Source organism: Corvus moneduloides, chromosome Z (genome assembly GCF_009650955.1).
Source record: "Corvus moneduloides isolate bCorMon1 chromosome Z, bCorMon1.pri, whole genome shotgun sequence".
In the NCBI taxonomy this organism is placed as follows: domain Eukaryota; kingdom Metazoa; phylum Chordata; class Aves; order Passeriformes; family Corvidae; genus Corvus; species Corvus moneduloides.
Genome location: NC_045511.1, coordinates 15,476,144 through 15,493,774, shown reverse-complemented (window position 1 = coordinate 15,493,774; position 17,631 = coordinate 15,476,144). Strand labels below are relative to the sequence as shown.

General features: G+C 42.3%; 1 protein-coding gene across 7 annotated transcripts in view; it reads left to right on the top strand.

Annotated features, from left to right (window-relative positions):
• The window catches only part of UNC13B (unc-13 homolog B), a 206,101-nt gene that overhangs the window by 165,296 nt on the left and 23,174 nt on the right, over positions 1 to 17,631 (top strand). For 6 of the 7 annotated variants that reach the window (XM_032095623.1, XM_032095621.1, XM_032095619.1 and 3 more), the window contains 6 exons: positions 4,496 to 4,592; positions 5,399 to 5,542; positions 5,689 to 5,766; positions 6,292 to 6,369; positions 13,334 to 13,422; positions 16,498 to 16,650. In XM_032095623.1, coding sequence (XP_031951514.1) covers positions 4,496 to 4,592; positions 5,399 to 5,542; positions 5,689 to 5,766; positions 6,292 to 6,369; positions 13,334 to 13,422; positions 16,498 to 16,650 — 639 coding nt within the window. Of the gene's footprint in view, positions 1 to 4,495; positions 4,593 to 5,398; positions 5,543 to 5,688; positions 5,767 to 6,291; positions 6,370 to 6,910; positions 6,947 to 13,333; positions 13,423 to 16,497; positions 16,651 to 17,631 lie in introns of all 7 variants that reach the window. The other variant, XM_032095616.1, reaches the window with a different exon arrangement.

Below are 17,631 nucleotides of genomic sequence, written 5' to 3'. Positions count from 1 at the left end.
TTACCTCCTGATTTTCTGTCTTTATGTGCATGTTTGTCCCCTCTAGTGTTCTGTGACACTGCCCTTCACCCAAGTCAGTCCATTATTGCACAATACCTCCCAACATTTCGAAAGCCTTAGCAATAGCATGGACAGACTTTAAGCTACTCTGTGCCTGCAGTGTGAGCAATTCTTGAATAGATGATGTATGCCTACAGATATGCTTAATGTGTATATACATTACAGGATTTGTAAGTAAAGATAATGTTTTCTCTTTCTTAGTAAGACTGGGTGGTTTAGTTGGAAGCATGAGATAAGCTGTCGCTCTTGAGCTCTAAGCAATTGTTTGCAACTTTTAACTGTAAAAGAGCAACGATAGATTTCAGACCTGGAGAAGATGTATGAGACCAAAAGGTTGTCTGAGCAACCTGGAGATAATGCTGTAGCTAGAGTCCCACACTTGCCTCATGCAGGAACAGGTATCCTGGGTCTGACCGGTGCTTTAACTGGTTTTCCAAAGCTTTCAGTGATGGTTGCTGCACAGCTCCTTTTTTCATGTGCTTCACTGTTAACCCTCCACTAGGTTTTGGAGATTTAACATGCACTCTCCTTTTCACCCCCTCCAAATCTTTCTTGCTTCAGTTTGAGCTTGTTATAGGCTGCGCATAGAGAATAAATTGTTCCTGCTTTGCAAGAGTAAAATGCTTTGCTTGTGTCTCTTGGTGGCCTTCTGCTGGTTCTTGTTTGTTCCTAGCTTTCCATCTAAGTGAGGTTTACTCACCTCTTTCCAAATGATTTGTGTCATAGAATACTTGGCCTTAAATATTGATGTTTCATCTAGACCATGCCTTGCATTGCAGGCTGTGCTGCAGCTCTCATGTGCTGTGTTGACAGCAACCTCTTTTTTTTTCTTCTGTTCAGAGATATTGCTGACAGGGGATGCTTCCAGTGGGCCACTGGTCAGTCTGCAGGCACCCTCAGCATGTGTCCCATGCTGCTGTTCCCACCCTGTACATGACTGTTCAGTGCTGTCTAAAAGCAGCACTGTGCCCCTCTTGACAAACACATTTTTCCTGGACTCTGTTTCCAGTTTGGTACTTTGAATTCTCTTGCCATGCTGTCATGCATGCAGTCCCTCAAGCCTGGTGCTAGCTGCATACTAATGGGACTTGAGGCAGTTGGGCATAATTGCTCGGTGTGAGCTGTGGGCCTTGATTAACAAATCAGGTCAGCAAGAGGCATAAACTCAGTGAGCAGGGTGCTGTGCAGTGACAGTCTCAGAAGCCCCGTTCTCTTTGCTGTGCCTCTGAGTCAGGGCAGTCTCATGCAAGCCATCAGATATTCTTAATTTCTCTTCTTCTCCTGTGTAATCAGGATAATGATGCTCAGTTTTGTTCTGCAGTCTGTTCTGCTCTGCTGGCCTTTGTGGTAGAGCTTCAGTGCTCATGTGCATTTTCAGCCACTGGCTTTGTTAGTTCACCCATGTGTTTCAGTACAAAAGCCACATTGTCAGACATAGGTGATGATTATCTCAACCGTAACCTTCACCTGTCACAAAATACTCCCTTGATATGAATTGTCCTTTGATTTGCTTCATCACCAGTATTTTTAGCCTCAAAACTTCCTTAAACAAAGGAGTCACCGCATCAGATTTGCACATTGGTAAACTCATTAGGTGAAACTAAATTGCTGCTGTCCAGACAGCGGTTGGGTTGTCTGTCTACTTATCAGACAGAAGGCTATCCACAAATTCACTTTTCCTGTTTATAAACTATGAGAAACCGTGTTCCTGGTAGCCTTGAGATGTAATTGAACAAAGTGCAGGGTCCAAAGTATTGAAGCTGAAGTTTTTATACTCCCTTTATTTTCTGAAACTCAGAAGCATTTTCTGAAATGGAAGTAGCTATGCAACTGGGAGTGAATCTTCAAAACATCCTCTCTGCCAGCTAAAAGCTGTGAAGTGACAGTTCCTGAAAAAACTCAGCTTTTTAGGTGTGTAAATAGGTGTTCTATGTTTTGTTTAAGTACTGATCTTAGCATGCAGGTAGCATTGTAGCTGTACTGGAGCCTATGTCCTCTCTGGTGGGGGAAGATACTCCTTCCTTTGAGATCCTGTTGGCATATTCTGGCTCTCTTCATCGAACACAGTATTTATTCTTCTACTCATTGGAACCCCGCCTGCCTTCTTGCCTCAGCTTTTGCCGAGGCCCAGAGATTGTTCCTTAGATACTGACAGGAAATGAACAAGATTAATCCACCTGCAAAGTGTGACCCTGAGGGAGCCAGGCTCATGGCCAAGCTGAAACGGTAGCCTTTTGTGTTACCTCATTGTTGTGCAGCCAACAGAGGTGAACTTATATGTAGTCCTGAAGCACCACTGCCTTTCCCAGCAGGCAGGACTGAAGTGTATTCTGTGCAGACCTTGTTTGGAGAGTCTGGCTGTGCTGTCTGGAGCCAGGCCGTGCTGACCCCTGTGAGCACAGAACGTCTCTGAAGCAGCACCGTGAGCCGCTGCCGTGTGTGCTGGTGTGTGAGTCATTGCAGAGTTTGCTTCCTGACAGATAATTGAAGCAGATGAGGGAGAAGATATTTGCCATATACCAACATTTTGAAGCTATTTCCCTATGAAATCAGATTATTTTTGTTCGTTTCTGTGCTAAATAATTTTGCATATTGTTCTGGATTTGTTGCCTTTGTAGTCCTCAGAGTCCCCCTGACTTGCTCGGCAGTCCAAGACCTGATAGTAAAACACTGTCAGGGGTTTTTGGCCTAAGATAGCTTAGGTTTGTGTTACAGCTCAAAGCATAGTTTGGCCCTGAAGGTACACATGGACTGGAAGTATTTGTAAGTTATTTGCATCTCTCAGGTTTTTTTTGTCAGCCAAAGGACAAAATTGAGGCTGGCTCTGCAGATGTACTTGCGTAGTTTCCTGAACTAAGTCGTTCATTCAACACTCATAGTAAACCTCTTCCTGAAGGTAATGCTTTTTTTTATGAGAGGGAGAGCAAATACACCACTCCCACCCGCCCAGCAGTGCCGTTTTCTTTTCCCCCTTTGCTTAGACAATTTGGCAAGACAGTTAGGTATACCTAGGCACTTGATTTTGTGTAGCAACATACGGTATCCATAAAAATGGGCAGTGTTCTCAACAGCAAATGGCCCTTTCTTGTGAATGTGGTGCAATAACTAAGGGTGAATGATAATCAGGAAGTTGCTCTGCTTCTCAGAGTGAAAACGGTGTCTTCTAGCACGAACAAGTAATCCTCCCTGCATGCTGACCTGTGACATGTGAAGCAGTCAGCAACTCACAGCCTGGTAACTGTGAAACAGGTGGAAGATGTATAGTTGCTTCCCTGTTAACTGCCTGAGTTCCTTTCTAAGGCTTGAGCTGTTTAAAATACACTATTGCAGCTTAAAAGAAAACGTTGAAAGCTTGAGAAACTTGCAGCAGACTTCAACATATGCTGACTTTTAGGAGCCTGAAGTGCCATTCAAAAGGAATTCTTCTAGAATACAGGAAGTCTATATGTCTGTGACAGTGTTCCACTGCTGCTGTCTATAATAAATAGGGCTGCATGGACAGGTTGCTTTTGGCATTTTAACACTGTGTCAGTTACAATTTCCAATATTAGCACTGATGTGCTTTATATTTCAAAGTGTAGAGATTATTTAAGGCTATCTAGTATGCTCTGCCTGTGAATTTGCTCTTGATCTCCCTCTCATGTCTGGCACATGCTTTCATGTTCTTTGCAAACTCAGCCCACAATTAGCACAATCTCTATGAACACAGCTGCCTGTGTAGAGAAAGCTGTACTCTGTACTGCTCATATAATAATCTTTTGTATGGACTAAATTACACATGGACACTTCTTTCTCTTGTTTGTGAATGCTGTTTAGTAATATTTGAAATTAAGATTTGCTTCAGCTGTTCTGTGTTGGCACTTGCATGCAACAAAGCCTAGACAGACATTTAAATAAGGCTGTAAGTGCTATGTTATTGATTAAACACAGGCAGTGAAAACACACCCTCCCTTTTGTACTGTGTGTGTCCCTCACAGAAGAGGACAGAGGGACCAGCTGTCAGATCCCATCACTGAAGCTGCTTCTCAGCTTGCCTATTCTCACACTGCCTATTTGGTACACCCAGCTGAGCGGCAGGACAGGTGCCTGTGGGTGTGGAGGCCTCCCTTGTGCTCTCTGGCACGCAGATGGAAGGGAAAGAAACTACAAAGTGCTTTGAGGTGAAGCAAAGTTCAAGGTGGCTCTCAAGGGCGGGGAAAGGGGAAGGTACCAAGAAGAGAAAAGACAGGAAGAGGGACAAGAACAGCTCAGAACCAGCCCAGGTGATGGTACAGGCCCTGTGCACCTGTAGCTTATGTACAGGTGCAAGTATATTTGGGAACTTTGACTGCACACACAGACAGCAGCATTCAGACATCTGACAGCTTTCACAAGGCTTGCTGGGGTTAGGGTGCTCCTCTTCCTGCTGTAACTTGCTGTCTTTCCTCCCCTGCAGGTGGTTTGAGCAGTTTGTGATGCAGTGGCTGGATGAAAATGAAGATGTTTCTTTAGATTTCCTGCATGGTGCTCTGGAGAGAGATAAGAAAGACGGGGTATGTAGGCCACTCTGAATGCACAGCTTGGTGCTGCATCATTCAGTGCACAGAACCAAATAAAACACTATAAATTCAGCTGTCATACAAATGGAGGATGTGGTCCTTCTTGCTTGCTAAACACTTGGGAAACTCATTTATTTTAGTACTTTATAGGTCACAGAGAACTTTTTAACAGCAAGGTGCATATCGTTCATTTTTGTATGTTTTGCTGCTGTTAATCTGTCAGCCAGTGGCTTGGTGCTCTCTCAGCTGTCTCTGTTTGGGAGTAGTAATTGAAATTGAAAATTGAGGCACTTTGCATGTACTTAGTCATGCAGTGAGAATGTGACCTTAATCCAGTGAGAGACCAATCTTACTCTTAATTTGCTGAGTATTGCCAATGGAGGGAAGAGCTTTCCTGTTATTCAGTGACTGTTGGCACTGTAGACTGTGATACTCATGCAAACATTCTCTTTAACAGCTAAATCTAAAAAAAAATTAAAATAGCTCTTTACTCTCTCCTTCTTTCCTCATTAGCTGACAGGCAAACCAGGCACTGCATTAAGGATCTCAACATCATGGTACATTTCCCTGGTGCTTGTCACGATCATAGTTAGTGAAGGACAGTAAATTTATAATCCAACCAAAAAAGGCTATTTAGCTCCTCTAGGGCTTTTGAAGAGTTTTTGACTAATTCTGAGGAAGATGTAGGTTTTGGTAAAGTTACCCTGCCTTCAACGCAACAGATGATGGAAACACCCATGCAATGTGGCTATATTTCAGATCTTTCCATTTGACAGTGACTCTTTGTACTTCTGTTTTAGTTCCAGCAAACATCGGAGCACGCTCTGTTCTCTTGCTCAGTGGTGGATGTGTTCACCCAGCTCAACCAGAGCTTTGAGATCATTAAGAAGCTGGAGTGCCCAGACCCTGTCATTGTTGCTCACTACAATAGGAGGTTTGCTAAGGTAATACCCTCAGCATCCAGATATTTATCTTTTCTTAATAGGGTGTAAAACAGTATGATTATTTTTGTTCTGTTTCCTGGAGTTCTCCTGCAGTGGTAGAGGACAGTAACAGAGGAAGTAACAGTGCTCACATCTTGTCTTCACAGACTATTGGTAAAGTGCTGATGCAGTATGCTGACATACTCTCCAAGAGCTTTGAGTCCTACTGTTCCAAGGAGAAACTGGTGAGTTATGCTGAGCTTCTCTTTTCCCTCAAAGAATCACATATTTGTCCTGATGAAACCAGTCTCACATTGCACCTGACCGTGGTGATGATGTAAATGTTGTCAGTATTGTTTTTATCATCATTTGTATGCTTTTGAATTCTGGATTGGACCTAAAATAAGAATAGGTCCTGAGGATGATATGCAGATGATATGCTACCAGGTCCCCTTGAAATTAACTTCCACACTGCCTGTGTTGTGTGATTTAAAATAATAAGAGTGGGTCCAGATTACTCTGTAGATCTGGTACTTAGAGAGATCTGCTCATCTGGGTGTTCTGGAACTGGCAACTGACCATACCATTTCAAGCTGGAGAAAAACTGACCTTTTTTAATGTTTGAATGCTGAAATATGTACATTCTCTGCCTCCTTTGTAACTCTCGAATCTGGTGGTGCTTGGGAAGGGTGTTGAGATGCAAGGTCTCCCACTGGTGACAATGTGTTGGCATCCTGAGCAGTAACAATAACCTGCTTTTGTCCCTTCAGCCCTGCATCCTGATGAACAACATCCAACAACTGCGGGTGCAGCTGGAGAAGATGTTTGAAGCTATGGGTGGTAAAGAGGTAAGAGAGCTCAGAGAATGAGTGTTATTCCTCATTCCTCCTGCACTGTTGTTACTGGGTTGTTTGCATCATACTGGTTCTTGAAGACTGCAGTCATGAGGAGAGCCTTGTGACACCTGGCACTGTAAGTGTGAGGAGACAGCCATGACTGAAGGCTTCCCAGATAAATCTCTCATAAAAAGCAGGAGGAAATGTTTTGGAGCACAGAACAGCATAGGAAAGGAAAGGAAGGATTGCCTGTTGTGCTCATGTGGGCGTGGCTGGTGGAGTTCTCAGAGCTGTGGACATTGAATCATTTTATATGGCATGTAAATGTGGAGCAGTGCCTTTAGCATGAAATGTCCAATATCTAATAGATTACAGACATGCAAATGAGTTCTCTAGTCATGTTTCGAGGGATATTAAGATGTGTCCATTTGTTATGAGATGGTAATTTTTACAGAAATAATGTTTTACTCCTCCGGATCACTTTGTCTGTTCTGATGTAATATATGTATCTTCTTTTTTTTTTTTTTCTCTTCTTTTTTCATTGCTTTTCAAGATTCAGGAAGATGAAGAAAAGCCTGCTGATGCTGATGTTAGGAAAAAATTATTTTCAAGTGCATTTTCTTTGGTTGTGTTGTGATAGAACCTGTGCTATGACCTGTATGCCAAGAGGAAAGTCAGCTTTGCTGATGAACAGCTCAGTTTTTGCCTGTATAGCTTTTCTAAATCTTGCTTTTGCTCAGTGGCAGAACTCTATGAAGTGACAGAAATCTTGACAAATAGATTTGCCCCATGAGGCAAGGAAAACTGCTGTCATTCTTTCACATGTCACCTCAGTAATCCTAGTTTCTGAGCCCTGCATCAAGAACTAGCATTATATGCTTTCTGCTGTAATAGCAGCAGTAGCTAAATGCTCATTTTTGGGAAAAAAATAAACTTGTGATGAAATGTTTGTGAAGTGGCGTATAAAACTTTAATGCCTGTGCATTTCATTTCCCTTAAGGAATCAATTTGCTACTGTTTTCCATAGTGGTAGCTATTAAGTAGGGTTTCCCTATGTTTCAAATTGAAAATATCCCCTGATACTGAAATAAGTGGAGTAAAAAGGTGTTTCTTGAGGTTGTTGGTTACTTTCCCTAGCCTAGATCTCTTCTCTGCATTTTGCCCTTTAAAACCTTCCACGGGAGGTGTAACTAAGGTAAAAATGGGGTAATGAACCCACTATTTCCCCTGTACTGTGGAAACAAAAGACTGAAAGGGGAGAGAAACCCAGGCAGTGAGTAGTAAAACACACAGGAAGAAGTGTGACAAGCACACTAGGAAGCTGGTTTTTGGAAGTGATTTTTTTTTCATTTTCTTTTCAAATGCTCCTTACTGCACTTCATAGGGCTGCCACTGATCACCAGAAATAAGTGTTGTGTTAGGTGCTTGCATTATCTGCTGTCCCCAGGGGTTTCCCACTTGGTGACTGTGTAGTACATTGCTTCTTGACTCGAAACCTGCCAGGTTCCCTGTTTTGCTAGAGTAAACAAGGTCTTGTCCTAGTTTGAGTAGTCTTTCTGCTGCAGATCAAACCTGACTATTGAGTAACAAGTAGGTGAGACAACAGCTTTGAAAATAGAACTTCCTGGAAATGCATCTGTGGGGTTTATCTTCCTTCAGGAGGGACAGTTCTTACTTTCTGTGGCAGATTTGTTCTATATTCATCTATACATGACACGGAAGCTTGCACAAAAGTAAGCATTATCCTGACTATCGACAAAGGAACTGCCTCCTTGGGAATGTAAGAAACTAGCACAGTGGTATGCCCTGGTCTTGAACTGTTCAACTTCTTGTGTTCTTAAAGGTGTTTTTGAGAGCCAGGTACCAAATATTCCATTGTTCCTGTGGCATTGTTACTTGTGGCATATATGCAGCCAGACCTCGGGGACTGGTTTCAGTTACTGTGTGCTTGTGGCTTCATCTGCTTCTGATTCCCAGATCCATCTCCATCTACAGCTGTAGCTGTAGCACTGCACAACTCTGGAAAGCTCTGAAATACTGCTGCTACCTGGTGGTCTTTGCCAGTGGGTCCAGAGCACATCCCTAGGGAAATCCAGGTCATTTATTCCCTTTTGCAGCAAGGGAAATGAACGGACAGGGCTCACCTGTGGTCACCCTGCAGTATAGTGGCATAACATGGAGCAGAAGTGCTTGCCCAGTACTATTTATTGAGATTGGGCTCCTGGATATAGTGCCTTTCTTTACTTTCTCCTCCACCCACTGCCCCCAGTGAGTTATGGTGTCTTTTCCCCTCACTTTTTGTATTATTTTCTGAACTGTAGTACTCAAAACAGGGCAAAAATTGCCCAGCATCTCTGAGTTTAATGTGTCAACATCATGTGGTCTCTGAATATTACTAGTTAGAAACAATGAACTTTAGAGAGCTCTGGAGGGATTCCCTTGGGTCTGTGCTTGAGAACTCAGGGCAAACATATATATACACACAAATACATAAACACACATGCATACGCAGAGAAAAATACCTTAAATAATTTTTAGGAATATAATTAATACTTTTATTTCCCTTCTAAGCTGTATTGATCTCATGGGATCAAAACAGCTTCATCATGACCCAGGCATATTCTCAGACATCCCTAAAGCATGTTTTGGAAGGGCAGTGTTTATGAAGTGGCAGATAGCATTAAAAGTATAATGAACAGTGAAATGGGGGGGTGAGTCCTGGATAAAAACTGGGTACATGAATACCTTTTGAAACATTTGATTCCTCTGAATCATCTCCATTACACCAGCAGAATGGAGATTATAATTTAGCTCTCTGCTAGGGTGGACTACACACATTCAGTGCTAGTGTTTGCCTGAATTTAGCCGTATTTGTTCATTCATTACTTTTCCTAATAAAACCAAACATGACTTGTATTTTCTACCCACCTCTGTGGTTTTCCAGCAGACTTCAGCCTGCAATCCATTATTTTGCTTAGCTTTTCACAAGTAATGAACTCATGGGAGTGAAATTAAAAGGTGCTATACTGCATTGCACACTTCTGGAATCTAGATGTAGTGTGGAAGAGTAGTTTAAAACATTTCTATACCTTTTTTCCCCAAGGGAAGCATGTGAGGTGAGTATCAAAGACGAGCACTGCCTAGGGAACCCAAGGAATTAGCTGCTGAGTAGCAGCATATTGTCATCATACAATTTTCATGCCTTCGGTTTCAAGCTAATCTGCACAATTAAAGCTTCAGGAAACTCTCCTCTTAATGCTTAGCCAGGGTTAGCCCACATTTTAAATCCTAAGTTAGCCACCTGAATAACAAATTGCAGGACAGCTTAGAAACAGCCAAGACTTAAATAGGAATGTTCTCAAAGGATTTGTGGTATCTACTGTTTGCTGCTCTTTAGCATCCCACATGTCGGAGCTAAGGCCACCCTAGTATTTGGGAAGTTGGCAGCTATTGTTTGGATTCAGTGCTCCATGTTCCTTACTCTTGAATCCTGTAGGAAAGTGGGGAGATGCCCGAAAATTCAGTGCAAGTGAGTCCTTAAAGGGGGGTTGGATCTGCTGAGCTCCCAGGGGCTGGTAGAGGGAGGCAGAACAAAAGCCAGCAGCTTCAAACTGGAGTCAGATGAACTCCATAACTTTCATAAAGCTAAAATATAGTATCAGGGCATAATTCTTTAGCTACTGATATGCCAGATCAGACCTGATGATTTCACAGTGTCTCTGCCTTTTAGGTGTGAATTGATTAACATCTTGAGCTTTCTAGAAGGCAAGAGTCATGTCTCTCCACCTACACCACCTACAGAAAAGCCTTCCAGTTCTGGCCACTCATGCTTCACCAGTGTGTGTGGAAACCAAAGAAGAACTAATTAAGTCTCTTGGAAAACTTGGATTCTTGGAGTCGGGGGTTCTGTTTCATGCATGAGGAAAGGAGGAGAAGATCATCCTAAATTCAAGTTAATAGCACTTCAGAGAGCAGAGAATTTGAGGTTCCAGCCCTAAATGGAACCCCTAGATGAGACTTTGAGGCTGAGATTCTTTCAAATGCCAAGTCCCAAATATTTTCAGAAAATTAACAGAGACTTGATTTCTCCCCTGAAATTTAAATATGGGATTAGCTTTCCCTCTTTGCACCTCAGTTTTCAGCATCACACATTAAGCCTCAGACACAGAACTGTGTCTGTGCCAGCCATTATTTCCTCTGGAATTGGAACATTTGCTCAGAGATCAGAAGCCACTTCACTGTCCCATGTTTTGCACAGAGAACTTTTCATTCTTTCTCTGAATTATCTCTGATACACCCACAGAATGGAGATCATAAGCCTGCTGAGAGAAATGGTGTGGATGTGACATGTGGCAGTGACCCAGCTGTCTAATCCTGTTTTCTGCTATACCAGCCAAATTTATCGTGCAGTCCAAGTAGCATTTCCTGCTATCAGTGATAGCTGATACGCTTAAAATTCATTGAGTGAGCAGCAACAGCAACACCATTGTGGGTTCATTTGAGCACTCTTATCAGTGCTTCACCACACTGGCCACATTTGCAGTTAATACCAGATGCTGCAGTACTCGGTTACTGGCATGTGATTTATGCGTGGGAAATGGCAGTACACACCTACCAGCACCTTCCTAATGAACTTAAATCACACTCAGGTAATTCCCCAAAACTTGCTTTTGAGCCAGAGCAGGCCAATACCTAAGTATTAACCATCAGTAATGTGTTATGTGGAGTCCTTCTTCCCTCATAGCAGTTGCTCAGAAAACAACAGCTTTTCTAGTGTGACAAGGGGCTTTGGGGATGCTGAACCAGAATGCTTACCACCAGGGTTTGGCTTCCTGAGGATGAGGCTGGGCACCTCAAAGTTAAGCCTGGGCAGCTGTCTTGCCAGTTGTATCCAGAGAGTTGTGAGCTGATGTTCTGGAGGAGTGAGAGTTCCTTACCACAGATAATGGAGCTCATCCCCCTGGCAAAGCACTGTTCCAGCTGTCTCTTCTTGCAGTAGTGGGACAGCAGTGCGTCTGCTATGAGGAAGATCAGTTCGCAGTAAAATACAGCAGTGAGGGAAAGCTTAGAGGTAACCAGTGAGCTCTCCAGGCCACCTCACAGTAAAATAAATCACTGGTTGCATCATTCATGAACCAGGCCAACAAGTTGTTGCTCCTGACCTCAAATATCCTCTAGACTGTGCATCTGATAACTTACAAAGAAGTAGAAGTAAATTGTAAAATTCTTCTGTCTTTTTTTTTTTTTTCTGACTGGAAAAGAAGTTAGTTGGAATGTTTTCATGAGTCATGAACTGGTCCTAGCTCAAATCTGTCAGAAATGACTGAAATCAGAGGGCAATTCAGTACCATTAATTGTAGAGAGCAAATCAGACAGCTTGTGACTCATTGTGCCTTTACGAAGTAGGAGGGAAGGATTAGTATAGGGGCAAGAGAAACCACCAACACCAAATGCTGTTTTTATTTTGTTACCTATACGCTTGGCTTGTAGGTAGAATGAATGCTGATTGGCATGACATTAGCTTCCTTCTGCTGTCATAGAGCAAGAGGTGTTGTAAAGATAATAGGAAAAGACATTTACTTTAATAAGGGAAAAATAATCGGAGGCAGCAATGCTTAAAGTTACAAGGCCTAAGTAATCATCATTTGCTTGGTTGTTGGTTCTTACTTTAATTACTTTTAAAATTCTGATCCAGAAGTTTCATTAGCACAGGTTCAAATGTGTAATAGAGTCAATTTTCCATGCCAGCTTACAACAGGAAAATGAACGCATCAGATTCCAAATCCCCTAAGGCTTGGCTTTCTCTGCCAGATGCTGAAGGAATATGAAGAGGGCTTCAGCACTGATTTTAGAAGTGGGGGCTCCTGTCGTGTTCAAATCCTGTATAGATGGATATACCATAAAAATCTGAACTGATTTTTAACCACTGTACTGGTACCTGGCTCACTGCATTCCTAAATAGATGCTCTGCCTTAGAGGAAGCTTTTTGTTTTACAAACATCTTGTCTGCCTGCATACACAGGCAAATCTGTTTTACAAGTTACTTTTTATGAGCAAATGATCTGAAAGCATTCATTCAGTGCTGCTATGTGTACACACAGGTATGTTGCTCAGAAGTGGCTTTTTTGAGGCTGGAGGGGTGGCTGCATCTGGAATACAAGACAGTATAAATCATGTTCAATTTAAAACAGGTGGATTTGGACTGATAAGAATGGAGGAAGCACTTTCTTGCAGAACTTGCCAAGGTGTCAGCAGCATTCATGTAGTGCTTGGGGCACTTGTTTTTTGTTTTCCTCTGATCACTTGCATACAAAAAGCTGTCTGGTTCCATGTGAGAGTAGAGCTACATTTGCTCAATACCAGTAGCTGAGATTTTACTTTCCAAAAATGATCCACAAAAGATCGAAACAGCTCCTGCCATGATACTGTGGCCGGATTTTCAAAATAGCTGGGGCCCAACCTTCTGAGAGCAGTGTCTGGGTCAATCTTCAGCTGGAGTATTTGACAGCAGGGTGAAAGGCGAAACAGCTTCTTTCAAGATCGTGCACGGAGAAATGCATGAGTAGTAACAACCAGTCTGAAAAGCCCTGTATCCTTCTAGACTCAGAGGGGTGAAATTACCTGTGAGCCCAGGGTAATGCCCACTACTTGATGGATTCTCAGCCTAGATACACTCTTGGCCACAGGGAGTTCACATTCCCTTTCTTGCTCAACTTTACAAACATCGGGAACAATACTGAAAGGGATAGGAGCCTGGGGAAATTACTTGCTGCTTTTTAAGCAAGTACCTGTTGATGATTTCACAGCTTCTGTAGCAGCAGCAGCAGGCAGTGGAGGAGAGCATCCTACCTGGCAGGGTCCAGTGGGCATAGTTCACCTGCTTATTAAGTGTAGCCTCAACAGTGAAGAGAAGCACTGCAAAGGACAGTAGACTGCCCTCTGGATTCAAGCTAAATGCGTTTTTTTTCATCCACAGTTGGATGCAGAAGCAAGTGACCATCTCAAAGAGCTCCAGGTGAAGCTGAACAATGTTTTGGATGAGCTCAGTGCAGTGTTTGGTAACAGGTGAGTATTACAAGGTCCTTGTCCTTGGTGCATTCCTTTCTTTTGTCTAACCTCATTCAGTCAGGTTAAGAAAGAAAAGAAACTCCTGTGAACTGCATTATATTTTTCTTTTTGTCCTTAATTCATGGCCTTTCAAATACAGAGACCATCTAGGGAAGTGAGAAACATTTTTAATATTAACATTTTTCTCTTCTGTATTTCTCTGCTTGGAAATGTAACATGGAGATCCCTCAACTGTGAAATGTATTTGAATTACACAGAGCGATTTTTTTTTTTCAGTAAGTAGTGCGTGTCAGTAACAGAATTGCCTGCTCCTTTACTGCTCGCAAAGCTGTTTCCAGCTTAGTGTTTATGAAGCAACATTCTTGTTTAAACATTGTGCTCTAAATGTATGAAACAGCTGACTGATTTCTGATTGTTAAATGAATACTGGAATAAGAAGGAAACAGGTTTGGAATTTGAGATTGACTTGTTCTAATACTGCTGCAAATGTTACCTAGTGTTTCAAGGAGCTCTTTAAAGTATTGCTGAAGTAATTGATGGCAATTAGGTTTTGCATGTTGACGTGGAAATCATGTTACCATTTACCTGAGGATAAAAACGTGCTTAACTTTATAAGACTTCTGTAGTGAACTATAAAGGATGTCAATTAAGCGAAATCTAAAAATACAGAACTCTTGAATGTTCTTCGAAAACAACCGATTGTCACTACAAACCCCATTCATTTCATGTTGTGCTGCATAACAGGATTAGTGCAGGCATGAGCCGTAGTGTAGCTTGAACATGGTTAAGGCAGAGCAAATTGTACCAAGTTGGCCTCCCAGGGTTGACTTATGCAGTTCTTATGGCTAAAAAATCATGGTGGGATTTGTCAATGACTGGATTTCAACACACAAAGCTAAACAGGGAGATAAGTGAGCTGTTCCTATTGCCAGTAATAGATGCTACAGCAAGAAATGGAAAGACTCAGACTGTAACTGAATGGAATCAATGAAGTTCATAATTAGATGGAGGGTGACTGAGAAATAATGATTAGGGAGGTGAATTTTTTTTTAATCTGAGTATTTTCTCCATGGTGTCACTGCTACAAAACAATTAGGGAACAATCTTAGCATTTGCAAATATGATTAAAGAGATTATCCAGTATCAGCATACATACTGGGGAGTGTTTTAGAGAGATGACCCAGCCAGAGATTTAGGCAGTCAGATGGTTCAGGTGCTTCATTTATTCCTTAACAGTCTCAGAGAGTGAAAAGCAGAGCTGCAGTGTACTATATAAGCATGATGTCCTAAAGGATACAAACTGGGGAGATAAGACCGATATCCAAAAGATTCTGTGCAGAGTCTGTAAACAGTTGCTCCTTCAACACTGTGCACACCTGACAGTGCAGATCTTAACTCTTCATCTATGTGAGATAATTGCATTTGCTGAGAAGGCAGCACATGTCCTGAGAGACTTGTGCTGAGAGAGGATTTTGTCCGGACACAGAAGCATTTTCTACTTTGAGAGGAGTCTTGGAAGGGTTTATCCTTCATGCAAGGCTAACTGATGTTTTGTTCTTGGAGGCTGTAGGAGTGAAGGAAGGAATTCCTGGAGGAATTAAGGAGCAGCAGGCCCTGTCTGACAGCATAGGTGAAGTGTTTTTTAGCTTGCTGCTGCCAAGGGTTCCTGTTAGGCTGTACATCTACACAAGCTTCACTTTCAGGTGAACCTGTTGCCACAGTAACTGATCTATTATATTTCATAAAATAGGTAACCATTTTGGCTTGTATTACTTTTTATCTATGAAGGCATTGTTATTTTCCATCCCTGACTGGGGGGTTTAAAGCATCTTGAAGCAGGGTCCTGCAATTGATGTAGTGATGGGAGAAGTGTGGGGTGGGATTGGTCTGTGGCAGAACAGGGACTGTTAATGGCACATTTTTTATGCTCTTTTACTTGATGTGGCTTAGGTCTCTGGTTAAACTGACATTGCAGCCACAACTGACTGCTGCAGGACTCTTTCTGCTAGAAACAGGGCAGGTGGGAGACAGCTCTGGAATTTTTCCAGTGAGAGGCAGGCTAGAATTGAGCAAGAGGGGCCATGAGGCTGGCAGAGCAGGAAAGGTGACCAGGTGGAGAAAGAGGATGAGAGCCATGGGGCAGAGAAGTTGCACACTCACACCCAACCCACAGGTGTCCCCAGTGGCTCGCACATCAGAAGTTCAGGGCCTTTTTGCAGCTGTAAAGCTGGCTTCCAAACTTTTGTACCTGCTTTTAAATCTTTACCCTAGCTCCTAACACTGGCTTCTCTTCCTGTTTTCAAACCTCTGTGCCATTAATGGATAGTTAAATGTCACTTGTAGTGCCTATTGTTCGTAACTGTTCTTTTAAATGTCAAAGCATTTTCCTTTATTTGCTGAATTGATTTGTTGTCAGCTCTGCTGATCTATTCATAATTTTTAATCACTGCATTATTTAATTTTGAACCGCCTCTTAGCAGGAAGAGGTGGAAAAGTAATTGTGCTTTAATGCCTTGTGTGTCACTTCGTTACAGGGACACTGCACTTTGCAGCTGAGCCCCACATCCCAGTTTGAGACTTGGTGTGGACTGTATGGCAGTGAACTGGTTTAAGCTGGTGCCTGCCTTCAGGCTGTCTCCATTATTTTAAAGAATTAGCCTATGATGGGTCATAACTGGATTTCTGCTGATGGGCTCCTGGGTGCTTAGAGTGGGGCATGCATTGTGTCATTGCTTTGTGTGATATCCCAGTCTCTGTGGTGGAGAAAGCAAAGGGTAGAGCAGAGTGCTTTGAGCTAAGACTAACAGCATTTCTTGAAGTCAGGAAAGGATCATTTCTTGCTGGAAGATGAATGAACAAACTCCTCTCAAATGTGCTCGTGTCTCATGTTCACAGGTGTGTGGGTGGTGGGCATAAGGAGCTGGAGAGCATGCCCCTTGGTAACAAATACAGTAAGGAAAAGAACAGCAAGTCTTGTGAAAGGAGAGGGTGAAACTGAGTGAACTTGAAATTTTTTACCTTGTGTTTCTGCCACTAATAATCTTGGGTTTTGCCTCTCTCCTATCTGTGCAGCTTTCAGACTCGGATTGATGAGTGTGTCAAGCAAATGTCTGATATCCTCTGTCAAGTGAAAGGGACAGCAAATTCTGCTGCTAATGCCAGAAACACAGTTGCACAAGATGCAGATAATGTCCTGAGACCACTGATGGACTTCCTGGATGGAAAGTAAGGGAGTGTTCAAATATATGCTATACATACGGTTCATTGGATTGGAACAAGAATGAGGCAGAGGGGAAAATAGCTCTCTGTTCTTGAATTGTTACTGAGATTTTCAGTCTCCAAATTTTCAAGATGAATTAATACCTTTTCTTCCCTTATCTGCCTCTCACAAGCCATGAATAGGCTCTTTAGCCTTCATTCAGAGCCAAAGCACACTCACAGTTCTTCATCTACCTTCAGTAATTATAGCAATCAGCAAAACACACTGCTGATCAAGCAGTGAAAAAGACTGAAATTCTGAATTTTCTAGCTGTGGGTTTTTGTCCTGTAGAGATTTTACTGTAGACAATTTGCAAGCATATTGCAAACAGTGCTTATGTACTGCTTATGTACATATTCTACTCAGTATCACAGTCGTGTCAAATGTGTGTTCTAGTCATACCTGCTGCTGTTCTGACTAGCAAATAAGCTTCTGAACCATGGAATGTCCCCAGGGTTGATCCATTGCTTTAATTAACCATTGCATTAATACCATGCAGCATGATTCAGCTGGACAGGGACAGCTAAATGTGGCTACTGGACATAATTTTTGTAAGTCAAGTCTTGAACTGCAAACAGAAATGGTTTTTAATCCTTGTAGTAGTTAAACTTAATGCTGCTTTACATCAGTTCTTAATTTAGTAAGGAATGGCCAGCAATTTTCATAATAAATGCTGCAAGAGATGTGAAGCTTTACAAGTTTAAAATATAGGGGGGTTGGTTGCACTTAGTGTTGATTATCCCATCTTGCTCTTGGGTCACTGTGTACTAAGTGACTCTGCAGCAGTCATTACATCTAGGAGCCTTCTCATTTGATCATCTTCCATGCATGCCGTCATGAATCCTGAAAAGCCAGATTCCTTTGTACCACCGAGAGCTTTGTATGCTACAGGCTTGCCATCCAGCTGTGGAGCGAGTAATTTGATTATGATAATGCATGTCTGGTTT